This window comes from Oreochromis niloticus, linkage group LG7 (genome assembly GCF_001858045.2).
Source record: "Oreochromis niloticus isolate F11D_XX linkage group LG7, O_niloticus_UMD_NMBU, whole genome shotgun sequence".
NCBI lineage: Eukaryota > Metazoa > Chordata > Actinopteri > Cichliformes > Cichlidae > Oreochromis > Oreochromis niloticus.
Window position 1 is genome coordinate 27,454,329 of NC_031972.2, and position 20,712 is coordinate 27,475,040.

Genomic DNA, 20,712 nt, shown 5'->3' on the forward strand with positions numbered 1-20,712 from the left:
AAATGAATGTAAATCAGCCAATGTACAAAGAAAAGCTTTGAAAGTTATTCAGAAAGGCTGAAGAAACTATTGCTAAGGCAACTTTAAAAAAATATTAAAAAGTCTGGCTTATTGGAACTGAGATTTAAATAAAACCTTGGAGGCTAAAGACTTTTGCACAGCAGAAGTAATTTGGATTTGTAAAAATGGTAATGTGATGACCTGATAAAGTATCTGGGAGGCCACTTTAGCTTTATATCAGCAATTTAGACTTCATATTATTCATATGTAATACATAATTCTGCTTCTTTGCAGACTCTAAAACATGTTAATGTGTATCCTCTTAGGAACGTGTTGTGGTGGAGAGTTCTGATTGGCTGGCAGTGGTTCCATATTGGGCAACTTGGCCCTATCAGACATTGTTGTTACCAAGACGACACGTCCTCCGAATGAGTGACTTGACAACAGAGGAAAGAGAGGGTGAGTGTGTGTTTTAAGACTGTCTGTGTGTAAGGATTCTTACAGAGTCAGTGACTGAGAGAGTGATACGGCAATTTAGAGTTCTCTGAGGTGAAACTGTGATTGAGCAAAGAACCTGCAGCTTTAATTTCTGATATGTATCATCTTCAAAGTAGAAAAAGTATATAATTTTATACCCTTTTACACACTTTAAGTTCATAAAGTGTTGTCTAAGCTGTTTAAGTACTATGTAACTACAGAATATTACAGAGTATTGCCTTTTAATACCTTTGACAAATCCTGCAATATGTGAAATTATTGTAACTGATTACTTAATTTTTTGTTATTGTTGGGCAATTTTTTTTGTAAAATAATGATTAACTTTATCTTTCGGTTTTCGTGTTAACACTATTCCAAATAATTCATCAATGTTAAAGTATGGTTTAATGGTTTACATGCATTTAAGATTAAAGACATTATAGACATTATGTACTTGATTAAAAATGCAAATACATCACCTTTTCTCCAACATATAGGCCAATGACAGAATGTTTTTGAACTGTGTTACAAATATTTTAGCTCTCAAAGATAGAGATAGATAAAGATAAAATTAAAGAAGAGATCATATTTTAGATATTAGAAGTGAAACTAATGATTAATTGTGACAGATTCATTTTTTTTTATTTATCTGTCGTGTGTGTGTGTGTGTGTGTGTGTGTGTGTGTGTGTGTGTGTGTGTTTGTAATTGTTTGTATACTAATAATTATGGACTTTTTTCTGAGTTTTATATTCCAGTTTTCCTCCAAAATACAGATTTTTATTTTTTCATTTTTCAGTTCAAAGCTGTTTTGCTTGCACATTTGTTTCTCATTTCACATTTAAAGTTTTTTTTTCCACTCTTACATCCTTGCTTCAGCTTCCCTTCCTCATCTAGTTAATTTTTAACTATGCGCACAGGTATATAAGTATATGTAAATGTATTCATGCTCCCTATTTTCCACACTATTTGCATTTAGTCATTGTATCTATGTCTGTGTTACTGTTTGTCAGGTCTGGCTGCCATTATGAAGCGACTACTGACCAAGTATGACAATCTGTTCGAAGTGTCTTTTCCTTACTCCATGGGCTGGCATGGTAAGACACAAAGTGGGATGGTCGGGGGGGAATTAAAAAGAAACAGTTCTGGCATAAATATTTTTATGATATTTTAAGAGAGTGAAAGAAATGTGAGAGACAGATAGCAGAAAACTTTCAAGATAATTTTAGTTTAAATAAATAGATGGATGAATCACATGTAGACTACTACAAAACTGATACTCTTTGCATATCAGCTTAGTTATTTAGAATCAGGTCCATATAATATATAATATAATATATCCATATAATAATATTTGGAAAATGACACAGATTGTATATCTTTGCCTCTGTGAACTGTCACAGTGGATTTTAAATCAGTCAGTCAAGGTGTGATTGAAGTGCAGACTCTCAGCTTTAAATCAAGGGGTTTACTAAATGTATTGCCTTAACTGTTCAGCAATTACAGCCATTTTTTTTATACAGTGCCCCATTTTCAAAATTAACTGAAAAAACTAACATAATTTTAAATATTAGGAAGTTTTCACTACTACTGCCTGACATCTAGAACCCATGGGCATCACCAAATGATGTATTTTCTCCTTTGAGATGCTTTGCTAGGCCTTCACTGCAATCACTTTGCTTGTGCTTTGTCCATCTTTCGTTGGTTTTGTCTTTAGCAACCGAAGTGCATGCTCTATTGGTTGAGATCAGGTGAGTGACCTGGCCTTGAAAGGATGTCCAATTCCTTTTCCTTGAGAACCTCTTGGGTCGCTTTTGCACTGTGCTTTGGGTCATTATCAATTTATACTGTAAAGTTCCATCCAATCGATTTTGCAGGATTTGACTGGATCTGAGTGATCAGCTAATGCAGTTATTATAGAATAATCTGTAAAAATGTGTGTTTTCAAGTGTTTTCATAGTCAGTATTTAAATGATTTCTCATACCAAACCAAATTGGCACCAATGAGAAGTCATATGGAAGGAGAGTGATTAAAATTCTGTCACACCTTATGTTTTTGACAGCCCCACAGATTTTTAATACCCCAAATCCACCCCACTTCCACTTCATATGCATTATATTTTCTGCAACACAAGATGCCACTTCTCGCCTTTTTCCTTACATCCTTCTCTCTCATATTGTTTTTCTTTGAGCTTTCAATTGCTTTCCACCACCTCTTGTTATATTTAATCATTTGTGCCACCCTTTCTCCATGAAGTCAACGTTCACCCTGTGACATGCTTTTAATAATGGCAGATCGGCATAATTAACATGCAGAGGACTTCTCATCCCCAATCTTCCACCTATCTCCTTGTTTGATCGGTCTTTTCTCTCCAACATAATTTTGCAAAGGCACTTCATCATACACCAACACAAAATGAACATATGAATATTGATCAGCTCGTCCAATGTCACTGGAAAGATACATATTCGTTAAGGTGCAACACACGTTTTCTGATGTTTAGATAGCTCTTGCTGCAATTTCATCATCTCTGCTGTAATAAATTAGTTGATAAAGTCTCAGCTTTGGCATCAGCCACTTACTGTGTTACCACTTTAGTGTGCACTCAGACACATTGAAATATTTACATTTTTAAAACTTCTACAAAGAAGACAACCTTGTTGTCTCTTACGTAAAACAGGAGATCTTACAGATAAAGAGGACTCACACATGGTGTAATTTATACTCTTCCAGTTTGGCATATGTTAAATGCCAGACTGGCATTTAACATATTTCTTTTTTTAATAAATCCATACTGACTGAATGTTATCATAGATAACATTTAGTTTTGTAGCTTGCCATCACCAGTGTGTGAATGTGTGTGTGAATGGGTGGATGACTGGTTGTGTAAAGCGCTTTGGGGTCCTTAGGGACTAGTAAAGTGCTATACAAATACAGAGCATTTACCATTTTAGTTTTGATTTGAGATTCTACTTAAACACATTTGATTGATTTCTAATTGTCTTTTTTGGCCAGTTAGGGTAGGAATAAGATGTAATCACCTCAGAATCATAGTTTCCTGGCAATCAGTGTTTTCCATATTTACTCTCTTTTAGCTCTGTTTTGGTTCCCTTTGGGGAAATATCAGCATGCTTTGCAGTTAACTTTGTCTGCTTACCATTTTGTGCAGGGATGAAAGTGTTGAGACACACCTCTTAATCATGCTTTATTCAGTTTCTTGCGACGGGTGTATAAAGTCATGCACTCAGTCTGTCTTTACAAACAATTATGAAAGAATGGTTTGTTCTTAAGAGCTCACTGAGCACGGTGCTGCAATAGGATGCCACCACTGCAGCAAGTCGTTCTGTGTAATTCCATTCCTTATATATATTCATTGATCTGACCAAATTCTACAAAAATAAGGCTGGGCGACCTCCAAAAATAAATGTTATTTTCAACCATTTAGTGCCTAAAATTGCACTGGTTTAAATTGACTATTGAATATTTTTTTTCTACTTTGAATACAAAAAATCAGACTGAACTGAAATATTTTATTTTAACGATTTTTTAACCATTGGTTGCACACAGAGATATTTCACAAATGACTATACTGTTACCACATTTTGTTTGACATCCTCATTGTGAAATCCAAACGACATCGAGTCTCATTCCCTTGCTTGTTTAAAACTCCCACTGTCACCATATTTTTCCCTATAGTAGTATATAAACACACATGCTAGGTAAAAAGTGTTCCGGTTGGGAAGGGGAATTAATGATGCATTCGCAGTGTGTGGGAGAAACCCCCCCACAGTGAATTACATGCAGACTGGCTTAATATTGCTAAGGCAATTTATACTCAGTGGTTACAATATAGCCTTTTGAACCATCGTACGTGGAAAAAGCTGCGATACATAGAGTATATTTGATATATCGCCCACCCCTACACCAAAATGGACCACCTCCATACCTCCCCTGCCACCTGCTCCTAGATCAAAGATTTCCTCAAAAACCAGCCTCAATCAGTCCGACTCAACCCCCACCCCTCGCCCCCACTGTCACTCAGCACCAGATACCCTGTACACATATGACTGCACACCTACCCACCTAACCAACCTCATCGTCAAGTATGCCAAAGACATCACTGTGGTTGGGCTCATCGCTGATGGAGATAAGACAGTGTACAGGGTAGAAGTACAGAACTTCAGAAAATAACCCAAAGCTGAACATCCTTAAAACAAAAGGACTCGTAATGGACAGACAGGTCCACTCTCCTCTCATTATAATTGGAGAATGGGAGAAATCTGTCTCCACCTTCAGGTTTCTGGTCACCCACCAGTGGCTGCACTTCCTCTGTGTCCTGAGGAAGAATAACCTGGACCAGATGCTGCTGTCCTTCTACTGCTCCTCGGTAGAGATCGTGCTCTCCTACTGCCTGGGTGTTTTTACTCTGGAGCCACAACCGAGAGCAGGAAGGCTGTGCAGAGGGTAATTAACACTGCCACCACAAAAAATCATTGGCTGCCTTCCGCTGCCCCTGGAGACCATTGCTGGATTCTCCTGTCTCATGAAAGCCAGGGCCATCACAAGTGACCCCTTGCACCCCGCCCACCACCTGTTTGATCCGCTGCTCTCTGGTTGGTGCCTCAGGTCAATCAGGTCCCACACCTCCAGACTCACAAATAGGTTCCTCCCGTGGGCCATTCGGACTGTCAACAAACACTGTCTTCCCACACCCTACCCCTTGCCCACCAGCATTGCCGCATAGAGCTATGGTCTAAGTAACCTTAACCACTCAGGCCACTCACACGCAGACTCTTTTCAGACCAAGTCTTTTCTTTGCACTGCCTTCAAGCAATTTGTAACTATTTTGTTCTCCAATGTGTGCCTTTCTCTTATTTTTGTATATATCCCTCTTGATTGTATATATTTTTCCTGTTTGCTATTTATTCCTACTGTCTACTATTTATACTTTATTCTGGCACAGTTGGTGTGAAGCACCTACAATTTTGTTGTACATGTAGAATAACAATAAAGGACTACTCTATTCTATTCTACTCTATTCTATGCTGTGCTGTGCTATGCTATGCTAATATTGTGAAGTGGACATGTTTAGGAATTGCAATAATTTAGTCAAAAACTGGCAGACCATGTACAGATACAGAGCAGGGTCGCTGAGTGCTGATAGCATTGTGCATAAAGCCACCAATGTTATGGTGATACAACAATTGCAGAGTTGCAAACCTCCTATGGCATTAACATTAGAACAATGGCTAGAGCTTCATGACATGGGTTTCCATGGCCAAGCAGCTGCATGAAAGCATTACATTATAGAGTGGTTTAATGCACTCCATCCACCATTGGACCCTTGAGCAATGGAAGTATGTTCTTTGGATTAATTGTGCATCTAGGGCTGCAGTTTTAATCTTAATCATGATTTTGGCTTCTTAAAATTAAATGAGGATCATCAAGTGATGTTTAAATTGCCTACTCCACCAACAGAACACAAAGCAAAAGCAAATAAAGTGTCCCCTAAATATTCACTGCCTGAATATTTCCCTGAGTATACCAGTCACAGTTTTTTTCCTGTGCCATGCAGCTTGAAGTTTCCTGCACCAGTCTAGAAAAGTAACAATACATTAAAAAGAAAAAGATGTACAACAAAGTTCAAATGTCTGCCACAGCAGAAGTTGAAGAACTTTCCCTTGAAGTGGATAAACATCCATTATTTATAAGTACTTTGGACTGAGCAAAAGTGATGTTAACCAAGAACAAATCATATGCAAAGAGTTCACTGCAAAGTTACACAACTGCCTGGAAACACAAATTACAAAACTACAGTGTAACTAATGCTTGAAGGCCAAGAAAAGCAATGCAGCTGCTGCTAATATAAATTGTCCAACATTAACAGTCCATCCAAATCAAAAAGATCCACTGAAGATGTGAAGATAGTGTTCTGTTTACAGATGCAATGAACAAATTCTGTCAGTAAAATCAATGAATAATCATGACAAATAATCATGATCTCAATATTGATCAAAAATAATCATGACAATCCTTTTGACTATGACTAAGCAACCCTTGTGTCAGCTATAGTGTTTGGCAGAGGAGGGATGCTATTTTGTTTGAGGTTTTTTTGTTTTGTTTTGTTTTAGTTCTGGGTTGGGCTGTGCTCCTAAGTGCCAGTGAAGGTGAATCTCAAAACTTTAGTTTACAATTTTAGACAATTCTGTGCTTCCAAATTTGGATGAAACATGGTTGGATGTCTTTGGTGAGAAAGAACTTTGCTGGCTTGCATAGAGCCTTGACCTTAACCCCACAGAACACCTTTGGGATAAATTGGAACAGAGATTGTTGTTGGACGGTAGGATCTCACTTGCAGTGTCTGACCTCATGAGTTGTTTTCCTGGATGAATGGGCAAAGATTCCCATAAACATACTCCAAAATATTGTGTAATTCATTCCCAAAAGAGTGGAAGCAGTCAAATCAATAGACTTAGAATGAGATATCATAAAAGCCCCTTTAGGTGTAGGTGGCCCATTACTTATTTATTTATTTTTTCGTCCATGTAATGTCTGTAGAGCATTTTTGCTAAAAAAAAAGAAAAAAAAAAGAAAAAAAAAGAAAAAAGCTGTAAAGTCAGAAAAGGTATTTGATCCTCTTGGAGGAAAGCTGAATTTGTTGTTGAGTAACAAGTCATTGCGAATTGAATACATGGCAGTGGTTTGGCATGCAACTGAAGACATGTTTTGCCTTTGTGATGAAATAAATTTACATATTTATAAAATGGTGCAGGTGGCTCTTCTAAATGTTTTGCTGCTCTTTTATATTTTCAGTTTAACTAACGTTTATTTGCTGTCATGTATTTCAACGCTGCACCCATTTTTCTTGTACCTCCCCGTAATTTATAACTCATAAGGGAAATGACAGAGCAGCAAAGGAGTACATAGCAAGTGAAAAGGAAAATAAACTTGTGGGAACTGTAGAAAAATATCACTTTTGCAATTTATATTGGATATCAAATATCAATCCAAAATAAGTTTTCCGAGGTGAAGAAGCAACTTGTACACAAAAACAAGATTTCAGACTTTATCCAGAAAGTTCTCTGCTTTTTACTGAGCTGCTTCGTGAACTGGCTGATAGTAACCTGTACTTTAGAAAGTAAAGGAAATACATTACATACTGTGAGTCAAGCCACAGAAATGTCCTTGCATCGTGTTCAAGCTGGGACAGAGGTTAGCAGAGTGCAGTGATGCGATAAGGTGATGAATGACAGAAAGGACTGTAGTGCTATCATGGCTGAGTGGACAGAGTGATCCTTGTATAAGCTAAAGGTTGCCGGTTCAATCCTTGCAGCACCTGTGCCCTGTGAGTTGTTTTACTGAAAGGAAATCTCACTGCTCACTGACTGTATGTGAGAAGACAAAATCAATATTTTATTAATGATGACCAAAACTACTGTATTCCCATCAGTCTCATCTGGTCTTTGCATTTAGTAAGTAACCAAGTAACACATTAAATTAATACTGAGACACAGTACCTGTCAGACATCAGATTTTTCATTTCAATACATGAAATTATGAAGTTAGCATTGTCCTTGTGAGTATATCAGTATGCTAAATTTAGCATTTAGCTTAAAGGTCAACTGTCTACTGGTATTTGGTCTGTTGTAATTCCCCATTTTTTAATTTTTGTTGTGACTTATGTCTTCTTCCATTAGCATCCTCAGACCAGGGAAGGGTTTGATAGCAATCTGACTGGAAAGTAGTCTGTTATGTTCCAGAGAGCCAGTTTTTGGTCCATAAATATCTCTTGACAGATCAGTTTCAGAAAATGAAATCCTGTATTTTTAAGACCTACCACCTGAGTTGTCATGCTATCATTTTTTTCTAAAGGAGGTCACTAGGAACAAGGCAGCCCACATGAAAGATAGTTTTAAAAGGCGAGATGAAACACTCCCACCCAAACTGCAGTGTGGTGAAAAGGACAGAGGGCACCAGAGGACACAGTCATCGAATCACTTTCTTCTTTTTATTTTATTTGATATCAAATCTTTGAAGCACTCTAAAGTTGCCCATGGTGAAAGATCCCACAGATCTTGTGTTAAGTTTTGACTTTAATCTTCTAGTCTGTTTCATTTCTTAGAGTCTAAAAGACTCAGGTCAAGTTAAAGCAATGTGTTGAAGGTTGTAAGCAGGGACTCAGTAGCTGCACCTTTATTTTTTAGCAAACAGAATGACTTTGATACATTGGAGAATTGTCTCAGTTTAACAATTAAGACACCGTATTTCAAAATTAGGCCTTTAAATGTTAGAATATTAAGCTAATACATATTTTGTTCAGTTTTGTAGTGTGCACTTACCCAAAAACCTATAGGCAGGTTTTTATTGACACATTCTGTACTTGCAGATGAGGCCTGGGGATTAAATGCCTGCCTGTTTCCTGCTACGTTTTGTATATCTTGAAAGATTTCAGAGAGTTATGAATGCTTTGTCAACATGGTGTGTTGTACTTTTTTCCACATCATTCACATCAGCATACTTTTAACTATTGTTCCATGCATATGTTTAAACATATTTAAAATAGACAGCTCATTTCAGATCAATGACATTTCAATGGAATTTAAACCTGGACTTTTTCCCCCTTTACCCTCAATTTCTTATGTTTGTGCAGTTCTTTGGTGTATTATTTTAAGCATTATATAATTTAAAACATATAGTTAGATCACTGACCCCAAGCCTTCTAGTCCTATAGGCAACAACTTTACTTTAAACTTTGTTTAAACACACTGACCTCTCACTCTATGTATACAACACATAGCTTTCATATCAGTTTCTACCTGTTTCTTTATTGTAGTTCATTTGGCAGAAGCCAGCTCTTATTATTTAGTGCTGGGCTTATTAGTGTCAGAGTGGTGACACAGAAAGATGGAGGACTGGGTGGATTCTGTTTGAGTCACCTGGGAAATAATACATTATATTAAACTACCTTTCTGTTCCTTCAGGAGGCTTGCAGAGAGATGTGTAGCACATCACAGACAATATTAACAGGCTGAGTAAAGGACTAGAACACAGATTGAGGCAGACACTTAGGGAGTGGAGTAAAACTGGGACCACAGTATGCAGGGTAACAGTGATGTATGGTAGTCGTAAAACATCTGTCAGATATATAGTGTTATTGCTTGTCTTTGAAAATTACACTGCTAACTGTTCTGATTTGTGGCCCCATATCCAGGAATATCTGTAACTTTGTTAACTGTGAAATAATGCACCCAGTAATATACTGAAACGCATGCCAGCAGAGCAAACACACCCAAAGACGATTTAAAGCTAGGTAATTGTCTTCTAATAGGAACATCTGTCTCTATTCATTCTTTATCTGACTGCTTCAGGCTTTTCTTTGTTCCTCCTTTTTTTTTCTCCCCCATCCATTAGTTTTTTTTATGTCGCCCTCTTGTCATCTGTATCTGTGTCTGATCAGACCCCATTGTCAGGAAACTCACTCAAAAGGAGAAGCTTTCTTTGCGAGTACAATGTCCCAAGGGATATTTCATACTTCTTTTGCAAAGATATGTGCCACTGCATTTTTTTCTTCCCTGATCACTTAATTACCTTGCAGTAAGATACAAAAAGTTATTTAAATGCTTCACTCATAAATCAGTGAGTATGTATTGTTGGTCTTGGCACTTAGGGGATTTAGAGACTCGATGTAATAACGCAAATGTTTTCGCAATTTTCTGCAAGTTTTATGAATTTACATATGCAGATGGTAGCAAATTAAAGGCAAAAGGCAGAATTAAATGGCAGACAAACATGATGAATGCAAATGATCGAATGACCATGAAAGTTATGGTAATTATAAGCTATTGCTTTTGTGAGTCACCAGATCTGAACCCAGCTGAACAGCAACAGGAGGCACATTTGCACACTGTTTTTCTTTTAAATCAGAAAGCATGTCCTCATAAAAGCCCAAGTTGGAGGGAGGCTTTTGTTTCTGTTACACTACATCATGGGTTATTCTTTAATTTACCATGTTAGTTAACTGATTGTTAACTAACATGGTAAATTAAAGATCTACAGCTCAAAGTGCTTAATGAGCAGAGCGCCTTGTTGACACAGCGTGGATGGCACAGAGATAAATGAGCTTGTTGTGAGCTGGCAGTGCATATTTTTACCCTTTAGTGTTCTTGATTGTGCTCTCGTCAATGTGTGAGTGTGCTTGTGTATTTATTTGTTTCGTAGTTTCACAGGCACACTGAGGAAATAAATAATAAGATACTTTGCTAGGTACGCATGATCCACTGCTGGTCTGAGTAGAGTTTCAGAAACTCATGATCTCCTGGGATTTTTCCACACAACCATCTCTAGAGGTTACAGAGAATGGTATGAAAAAGAGAAGGTATCTAAACAAAAACGCCAAATGAAATGACCAAACTGGCTGCTCATCCTGTCGGCTAAGAACAGGACACTAATGCTACATTTTGCACAGGCTCATTAAATTAGATGGTGGAAAATTGGAAAAACGGTCACTGGTCAAATGAATCTCGATTTTTGCTGCAGCATTTGTATATTAGGGTCAGAATTCGGTATAAACAACATGAAAGCATAGATCCACCCATCTTGTATCAATTGTTCAGGCTGTTGGTGTTGATGGACTGCTTTCAATAACACATTATGTCACAAAGCTCATCGTTACTGGTTTCTTGAAAATAACAACGAGTTCAGTGTACTCATATGGCCTCCACAGTCACCAAATCTGAAACCAATGCAGTACTTTTGGTATGTGCTGGACTCAGACATTCACATCACGGACCAAAATATCTGAGGATCTTGTGGAATCAGTGCCACAGAGGCAGTCCTGAAGGGAAGGGGTCCAACCCCTACTAGCAAGTTGTACATAACAAAGACGCTAGTGAGTGTATTTTAACATGCAGTGTCATACTGTCCTTCGAAAATTACAGTTCCTAGACTTGAAACATGGTGTCTTAACATCAAAATATAAAGGAGCAGGCATTCATGACTCTTTCACCAAGCCCTTGATGTGATATGTCAGATATATTTTTCATGGCTGCTTAGCATAGGCATCCTTTTTGTCCTTTGATTTGCCTTCTTGATTTTCCATGTCACCGCTAGACCAGACTGGCTCTCACAGAAACGAGCATAAACAGTTTCACCACAACAGACTAACAGTTTAACATTATCGTGCTTTCATTCTTATTCTTCAGACTGATCCTACACAAGGTTCTTCAGGATCTGTGGACCTATCAATATGAAAGCATCAGTATGCATATATAGAAAGTCTCAGGTCTCTAGGGTTGTGGAAGAAGTTGAACATTAGCAACCTTAATCTTTCTGAATAATCTGTAGTCTCAATCTGTAGCAGGGGTGTGGTCTCTGTCTCCACTGCTGTGGAGGGGTGGTGCAGCGGGCTTGAGGGTCAGTGCTGCTGTGGTTGGCAGGGCAGCTGCTGCTACTCAGTAATTAGTTTCTCCCTATTTCAGTGACGCAGGGGCTCGAGAGAGGAGCTGAGTCTGGAGTGGAGAAGCAGCTAAAAAAGCTGACCTCCCAACATAAGAAAAAAGAAAAGACGTATTGTGCAAATAAAACATGACAAAACTGTCACCTGAGATGGGGTCCATTCATTTCACACAATCCAACTCAAGATTCTCTTCTGTCTTCTTTTTTTCCAGGAGCGCCTACTGGCCCATATTTAAAAGAAGATAACTCCCACTGGCAGCTTCATGCTCACTACTACCCACCTCTGCTGCGTTCAGCAACAGTTAAGAAGTTTATGGTGGGTTATGAGATGCTCGCCCAGGAGCAAAGAGATCTCACCCCTGAACAGGTAATACATTTATGCACATGCATTTATACCGAGCAGAGAACATGAACTTTCTGCAGTGTACAAAACGTAATGTGTTTTCTGATTTGTTCTCATCTCCATTGAGCCTATCCAGACTACAGTCAAATGTCATAGTAACTATTTTTTACTCAAAGCTTCCTATAGTGAGTAACTACTGTAAGTAGAAGCTCAGCATCATAAACTGGATAATATTCAATCATAAGTCAAAGTTGTCATTTTTATTATGGGACCGACACCTTAATTTTTGATTTCCAAATATGTTTGCAAATATTAATGTTGGGGATAAAAAGCTAATGTCTTTAAATCAAAAAAAAGAAAAAAACATAAGTACAGGATTCAACTGATTCATGCTTCTGCTTTGAAAATGCATAAAACTCCATAAAATTGCATAAAAACTATGTCAAACTGCATAATAACTTTGTGTTTGTTGCCTTAGGCTGCCGAGAAGCTAAGAAACCTGCCAGAAGAGCACTATAAAACCAGATAGATCCATGAAAACCAGAGCAAGAAAGGCATTGAATTGTAACAAACTGTGTGAAGGTTGGAAGACATGTATTTAAAAGATTTGTTATTTTAAAAAAAACAAAACAAACAGTCGCATTTGCAAGAGACAAAAACCTCGTCTCAGAGTTACATGGTTAAGTACCATTTCCGACACAGGGCCGAAAGCTTTTTCTACATGCACCGATCAAAGGAATATGTGAATATTTTCTATATTCAGTACACATGTACAAAATTTGGTACTGGATTTCTGACTGTAATAAAGGACTTTAAATAAAATGTGTGTGAAACCTCTCCTTTATACTTCAAAGAAGATAAAGAGCAAACAGTATTCTCCCCTTCCTCACATCCCTTCTGTTAAATACTTTGTGTGGTTATATTGGAAAGTGTTCAGCCACAAAGGCGTTTCCTCAACAAAAACACAGAGTGTTTTGTTAGTCAAATGAAAGTCTTCACTAGAATATTGAAAAACTGGGCTAGGTCTAAGACTGTGCTACTCTTATTTTCATTATTATTGTTTTTTTCTGTTTTTTAATCATAATGTCTTAACGTTCAACACTGAGAAGTTATCCTTCTTTCTGATACTAAATCTATGGTCAGTGGTGATGTGGGACAAATTAGAGCTATTAGAGGACTCGTGAAATAAAATGTTCTACCTGCTACAGTACGAAACACAACAGTAAGTACTGTACTCGTGACATGTTAAATGAGGTGTGCTCTCACTATGATAACAGTAGATGGTACTGTTGTTTAAAAAGTAAGGGGGATGATTTGGTTTAGGCTGAGAATTGACAAGGCTTTAGTTAACACCACTACCTTCCCAGTCTCCTTTTCAGGTTTTGATGTAGCCAAAACCTTTACAGTAGTAAACATTGCCTTTCTCCTTAGAGAATTTATCAACAGTGAGTATGACTTTGCTAAAGGCCTTCTTTGATCCATTTTTATTATTAATGATTGATTAAAAATGGGGGCTTCAGGTCTTTTTCAGTTGTGACGAAGAAAAAATGGCACAGTGTGTAGCTACAGAACATTAGAGCAGGGTATTCATATTCATACCATGTTGCTGCACACGATAATTCCCATTGTAGACATTCGTTATTCATCTTAAAAAATTACTGCAGTGTCACAACGGGACTTGCTCATCTTTACTTCCTAAACACGTTTCTTTTTATTGGGATAATCAGCGCTGCCTTAAAACAGAGCCAAATAGCTGATAATTAACAGAAAACCACACAAATTGCCACATGCTGTGTTCTGGGGAAAGTGTTGTTTCATGATCATGCCGCGTTCCCCCTTCATTATGCAGTTAGCAAGCGGAGTTTGTCTGTGCCTGCAAATCCACAAGGGGATGAACCCAACAGTGTCAGAAAGCATCGCCGGTACTCATAGAAGTTAAAATAATTGTTTTTTCCTAGTAAATGTAACTCTTTTTAGGTGTTATCTGGTGCTTAGAACTGATTAGATATTAGACTAGAGCGGTGGAAAATCTGTATATTTTAATTAAGATTTTTAGCATCATAGATAAAACTATTCTTTATCTATATAAAGTCACTTTAACAAATGTATCAGTTTCACTAAAACTCAGCATGCAATCATGTTGTATTCCTCGACAGCCGCTATGAAAATCCAACAGTATGAAACTGTAACAGCATGAAAATCCAAGCAAAATATGGTTTGACAGAATGAATCTTTCAAAGCAAGACAAAAGGGGTCATACTTGCTTAACAAGTTGCACAAACATTTAAAAGAAATTAAAAAAGAAACAGATGAAACCTGCAGAAGCACAGCAAACCGCAACACACTGTGGATCGCTGTTTTTTCCTTTGTTTTTTAAGCTCCTCGAACTCATTTACTTTAATTGGAATGCACCATGTACATGGGTGAGCACACGTTGTACTAAACCCATAGGGGAACATTAGCCAAGAGTTCTCAGAGCCTGCTGAAATCCAAATTTGGCTACAGAAACACAAACATACACTTTAAGGCATCAACACAGGAGTAAATAAACTTGCTTCAAAACAGTTTTCCTTCCTTCCCCCACTTGTCAGCAGTCAGCAAGTGACTTCCTGTCACTTGCTGCTAAGAGAAACTGATGATGTGCAACCGTTTTCATCATGGCTGAATTAAGCAAAAGCAAATATCATCACACATTACCAGAGTGGTACCTTTAAGGACATCATAACCTGTTAATGTTATGTTAATGAGTTACTTATCTCCTTTTCCACACACTGTGCAGCATTTTTGTTTGAAGGCTGGCAGCCGGAATATGCTGTTACATTTAAGAGGAAACATCAAACATGAATCCAGCAATGTCAGTGTCAATTAGATAAAATAAAATCATCTTTCCATCAGCTTTTCTTTCCATCAATAGAGCAGCTACTTCCCCCTCTGTCAAGCATAGAAGTGGATTTCAGGCATGCACAAAAACATTGGCAATATCTGCACACGCAATGTCAAATAAGCAATATCAGCTACAGACACACATCACTTTCATTATTTGTACTGCTTCCACTCAACCTCAGCTTCAGTTTTTCTATAAATATTAATGTCGATTCCAGGTTTTCTTACATTTTATGGTTGAGCAGTAGAGATGTAGGTGCAGTTTATAAACAGAGAGGTTCTTTGGAGTCATGGTTACTGGTGAGCTTGTGTGTGAGTGTATAACCCTTTTTATGTACTGTGACAGACCTCATTCATTCAGGTCAATATTTATCCAGTCCTCCAGGCTCACCATGGATCCCCTTCTCATCTCTTTCATCACTCCTTTGAGACTCTGTGTATGTGTGTGTGTGTGTTTGTTGACAATATATATTTTCTATCTCCACACACAAAGAGGAGTCTGTGTTTGTGTCTTACCCTTGTGAATCTCCTTACTGGCAGAGGAAAGAAGATAGGTTGGCTTCTGTGCCAAATTGTTGTTGCTTGTCTTTTGCAGGCGTTCTGGTAGAGAATTGTTCTCCCAGTGCTAGCTATTGATGCCAGATGAAATCTGGTTAATTTGCATGGCCCTGTTGTATCAACATTTTTGTGTGTTTTTAAAAAATTAAGCAGTAGGCAAAATAATTATTGATTAAAAGACTGGATGCGATATCAGGAACATGTGCATGACTTCCCAGTAGAATACAGTGAAACAGCATTCACAGTTTACACAGAACTGTGTTGATTTGAGTCAACTGGGTGCATGTCTTTACCAGATTTTTAGGAAAATTACAAAAATGTCAAGCTGTTAGCACTAAAGGGGTCACCAAATCAACAAAATTCATCTCATGGAAATAAAAAATGTGTGTGCAACTGGTCACAGGTTGATAGTCCAACAAAAAGAGCTCGTGAACAGATCCAGCTATCATATTTGGCATTCTAATGTGATCGCGCTTTCAATTTAGGATGCAAATTCAGGTTGGCAAAAGAGTTTATTTCAAAAGATTTTATTGAAGAATTTGGAACCCACTCCCCACTCGTCTGCTGGCTGACCAAAGAGAGTGAAATAAATCCAGGCATCGCTAACAGCTCAGCAGACTCCAATTAGAGGGCAGCGTGAGCAGGTCTCTCACCTGTTAATCTGTCACCTCACTGGGTGCTGTAGATCCTGAGATGAAACAGAAGAAGGGGATGCAGGGGGATAGAAAGGTAAGGAGGAGGGCACACACACACACACAAAACATAAGAAGGATGAGGAGGAGGTTGTGGCAACAGTTTCTGAGGACACCGTAGAGTTACTTAATTAGATTTTGAAAAAAAAAAATGAAATAAATAAAACTAAAAATTCACTTCCCACAGGCTGCAGCCTTAAAAAAAAATCACAATTTCAATTTATTGTTACATAAGGTTGTTTATCTTTATTGGCTATTGAATTTGATTTTATTATATTGCAGGATGTTCCTGCAATTTGTTCCATTTTATAGTCTGAGTCCCTTTTTTTTCTTTTACGGGGCTCTGACATGTCACCCTCCCACTCATCTGTGCCTGACCACATCAGCTCTGTTTCCTTTGCACTTAGCTCAGCACAGCTCTGACATATTATTGCCTTATAAATGTGCTTTCATTATAACAAACAGTTTCCTGCATGACCACCAAACACTGGGATTCATTTGGAGTCATGTTTCTGCAAGCAGTTTCTAAGTTGCTGTGGGATGCTTGTTGCTAATATGGTCTCAGCTGGGTTGTGGAGATCAAGGAGTACAATGTAAAGGTTATTAAACCAAAATGATAGCGCTACAGTATGTATCACCACTGGGGGGGGGGGTGTCTGCACTGTTTTTTGATTTACTGGTAGTTGTATGTGTTGAACTTAAGTTATGTGGAAATTATTTTCTGATGCCTTTGCACAGCTTTTTATTCTTGCAGCTTCTGGCAGCAGCAGCAGCTTGTGGTGTTTCTGACTGACCATGCAAATTAATTTTGAGAATAAACACCAGTGACAGTTGTTAGTTATCCTTTTTTAAAGCCCTCGCAGTGCCAGAGGAGACAAATGATAGAATGTGGTAGTCTTTTGTCCCCATAAACTACAAGAAAAAAAGATAAATCTCTCAAAGACAAAATGGACTTTGGTTTTAGCAGTTTTGACAAAGCTGGGAAAGTGGTCAAACTTGGGCACCGTGGATAAATATGGATCCTCTTTTTCATGCCTTTCATCACTTTGTTGAGTCTTTTGTTGTGCATATTTCTGTATTATAGACGTATTAAAAGGTCGCCCTTACTGCACTACCGAGAAGCTTTTGTTTCAGATAAAGGAAAGTCAAGACATAAGGGATATGTCTGTTAACTGAAAAGGAATTTCTTATAATTACACTTTTCATTGTGTTTTCACCTTTATTTATTTATTTATTGTTCCTTGGAGCTTAATTTTAAATCAGGTCAACAACAAAGCTAAGAACTTTCACAGCTGGTTCCTAAACCCATGCAGTTCTTCTTTTTTGTTGCCTAAGATTTGCAGAGTTAAAAAAATGCTATCTGAATAACTAAAATATGATGAAAAGAAACATGGGAAAGATCACAACAGAAAGACTGTTGTGTGTCCGTCTCATTTAAGTTTCTTAATAATAATTCTGAATTAATAATTCTAGCTAATTCTGCTTTGTCAAAGTTTATCAGACATACAGTGACTTATCTTTGCATTAGAGGTCTTAAAAAATACATAAATGAATAAATAAATAAACGATTAACTAAATGAAATAAATAAATAAATGAATCAGACCAGCAACAGAATTCGGACAGAGCTGAAAACTTTCACAGTTGCGTCCTGGAGCCATGCAGAGCCGCCATAATGAAAATGAACAAAGAGTGATGGCTTCTACAGCATGCAGGGAGTTTCTAGTGTGACAATGAAAACACTGCTTTGAAAAGATGCAGCAGAATCAGTGTACATACATAAATAAAATAAATATTTAAATACTGTTTGTGGTTTTCTTTCTTCTTTCCCTAACCCTGGTTGTAACAAGCGGTTATTTAAGTTGCTGTAGCCTTCCTATCAGCAATCTGTCCATTCTCCTCTGACCTCAACAAGGTGTTATTTTCCTCAGAAAACTGACACTGACTGTGTAGGAAAATCCCAAATGATCAGCAGTGTCTGAAGTACTCAGACAAACTCCCTTAACTACGATGCCACATTCAAAGGGACTTTCCACTGCACAAAGTGACGTCATTTATAAGTAATTTTGGGCAGTCCAAATTGTATAGACATTGTATAGATATACAGAATTGGTCGTGGACCAGTGGACCCAACGATCTGATCTGCACGTCTATCCAACATCCAGTGTTTAGTGGGTTACATCACCTTTCTTGTTTGGTTTAAACTTTAGCATTCCCCTGTCTATATGCCTAAATATGGCAATTTGGCTGATTATATATATGAATTAAGAAGCAGTTGAACAGTTGCACCTAATAAAGTAACCAGTGAGTGCACTTGCACTTTATATTTTAGCTTTATTAGACAGTGGAGAGAAGAAAACAGGGAAGAAGAAGACACACTAAGAGGCCTTGGAGAAGATTCCAATTCCAGGCTCTGCATTAGCTTTTTTGGCATTTGGTGAGCTACCTGCACACAGTTACTTTGCATTTTATGCTACAAACTGATGATGATTCAGCCTTTGGTTGCATTCACAATAGTAAACTACTGGAAAACACCATTAATCGCTTTTTAGGCTGAATCTAAAGGTGTTACATAACTTTTTAATTTTTATTTTACTTATTATTTATTGATTTTTTTTTTAAATATAAGTCCACAACATGGGGCAACATTAGCACTGTTGCCTCATAGGAAGAAAGTCCAGAGTCCAGTCCTGGGCACTTCTGTCTGGAGTTTGCATGTTCATGTCGCGTCTGCATGGGTTCTCTCTGGGTGCTCCGGCTTCCTTCCACAGTCCAAAGACATGAATGGTGTGAATTTGAGTGTGAACGGCTGACTGTCTCTGTTAGCTTTGTAATAGACGGGTGGCCTGTTCAATTCAATTAAGTTTAATTTATATAGCGCCAAATCACAACAACAGTTGCTTCAAGGATCTACGAGTACTCTGCCTCTCACCCACTGGCAGCTGGGATAGACTCTAGTACCCCCTTGGACCCTGAATTTGATAAGTGGAACAAAATGGATGGATGGATGTCAACAATATACTATACCCTTATTATTAAAGGTTATTATGGGTGGTGTTATAAAAATCACAAGTCTCATTTGTTCTCTTTCCAGTTAATTTTGCTTTTTTGCTTCCCTAACTTTAGACTTTCCACTTTCTTTCTTTCATTTTCCTTGATCATCACCTTCATCCTTTTATCCTCCTTTTCCTTACACTTGCCTTTGTCCTTTCCTCCCACACACATAGATAATTCATCTGTATGAGAGCTGACTAAGCAGCTGTTTGTGTTATTGTGTTGTTGTTGGGTTTTTTATTTTAACATTGACAAGAGAAACAGATACGATCAATAGCCCCACTTGGCTCTGGAGGAGTTTCATAGCTGCCATGAGAATTAACAAGCAGATGGATTTCAGAAACTGAATATTAGCTGCTGCAGCTCAGCACAGACCCAGTCTCCCTTAACTCCACTTCATGAAGCCATAGAGATGGGCGTTGGATTATAAAATTCATTTGTGTGTGCAAGATTAACTGGATAAATCCACTACTCCTGACCCAGTATGAACCTTCCAGATCCCTCAGGTCATCTGGATCCTGTTTTTTGTCAGTTCCCAGAATCAGAACCAGACATGGAGAAGCTGCATTCAGCTTTTATGCTCCATATAGACAGTTCACTTTCCTACAAATCTCACATCAATAATCTCACCCGTTCTGCCTGCTTCTATCTATGCAATATTAACAGATTACTTCCTTCTCTTTCCACCCAGTCTACGTCCATTCTTGTCCACAGTCTTGTTACACCCCGTATTGACTATTGCAACTCTCTTCTGCATGGTCTCCCCCAAAAATCCCTCCATAAGCTTCAACTGGTTCAGCACTCTGCTGCTCGCATTATCACCAGAACCCCCTCCTACCAGCACATCACCCCTGTTCTTCAGGAACTTCACTGGCTCCCTGTGAAATTCCGGATAATATTCAAACTTCTTCTGCTCACCTTCAAGGCCATTCATAACCTCGCTCCTCCTTACCTTTCTGACCTGTTAACCACTACCTGTTCTGCCCGTTCACTTCGATCTTGCTCTTCTATCCAGCTTGCTGTACCTTCCTTCCGCCTCACCACCATGGGAAGCAGAGCTTTCAGCTGCTCTGCTCCCAGGCTGTGGAACTGCCTACCCCCAGAAATAAGAAACATTGGTTCTCTCCCCCAGTTTAAATCCCAACTCAAAACTCATCTGTTCAAATCTGCATATTCACTGTGAATCCACTGTTTGTTAATTTTATCTTGTGCTTTTGTTTTATTGTTCTTATTTTGTCTTTGTTTTACTGTGTC

The 20,712-nt window shown here is 38.1% G+C and overlaps 1 protein-coding gene across 2 annotated transcripts in view; it reads left to right on the top strand.

The window, feature by feature from the left end:
* galt (galactose-1-phosphate uridylyltransferase) overlaps positions 1–13,095 on the top strand; it is a 35,828-nt gene extending 22,733 nt beyond the window's left edge. The window contains exons 8-12 of one of the 2 annotated variants that reach the window (XR_002062789.2): positions 327–459; positions 1,489–1,572; positions 2,193–2,226; positions 12,143–12,297; positions 12,752–13,095. Coding sequence is in view for 1 of the 2 variants with exons in the window: in XM_003444445.4 (XP_003444493.1) it covers positions 327–459; positions 1,489–1,572; positions 12,143–12,297; positions 12,752–12,802 (423 nt within the window). In the remaining variant the exon portion in view is untranslated. The remainder of the gene's footprint in view (positions 1–326; positions 460–1,488; positions 1,573–2,192; positions 2,227–12,142; positions 12,298–12,751) is intronic. The other variant, XM_003444445.4, reaches the window with a different exon arrangement.
* The last annotated feature ends 7,617 nt before the right edge of the window (positions 13,096–20,712 follow it).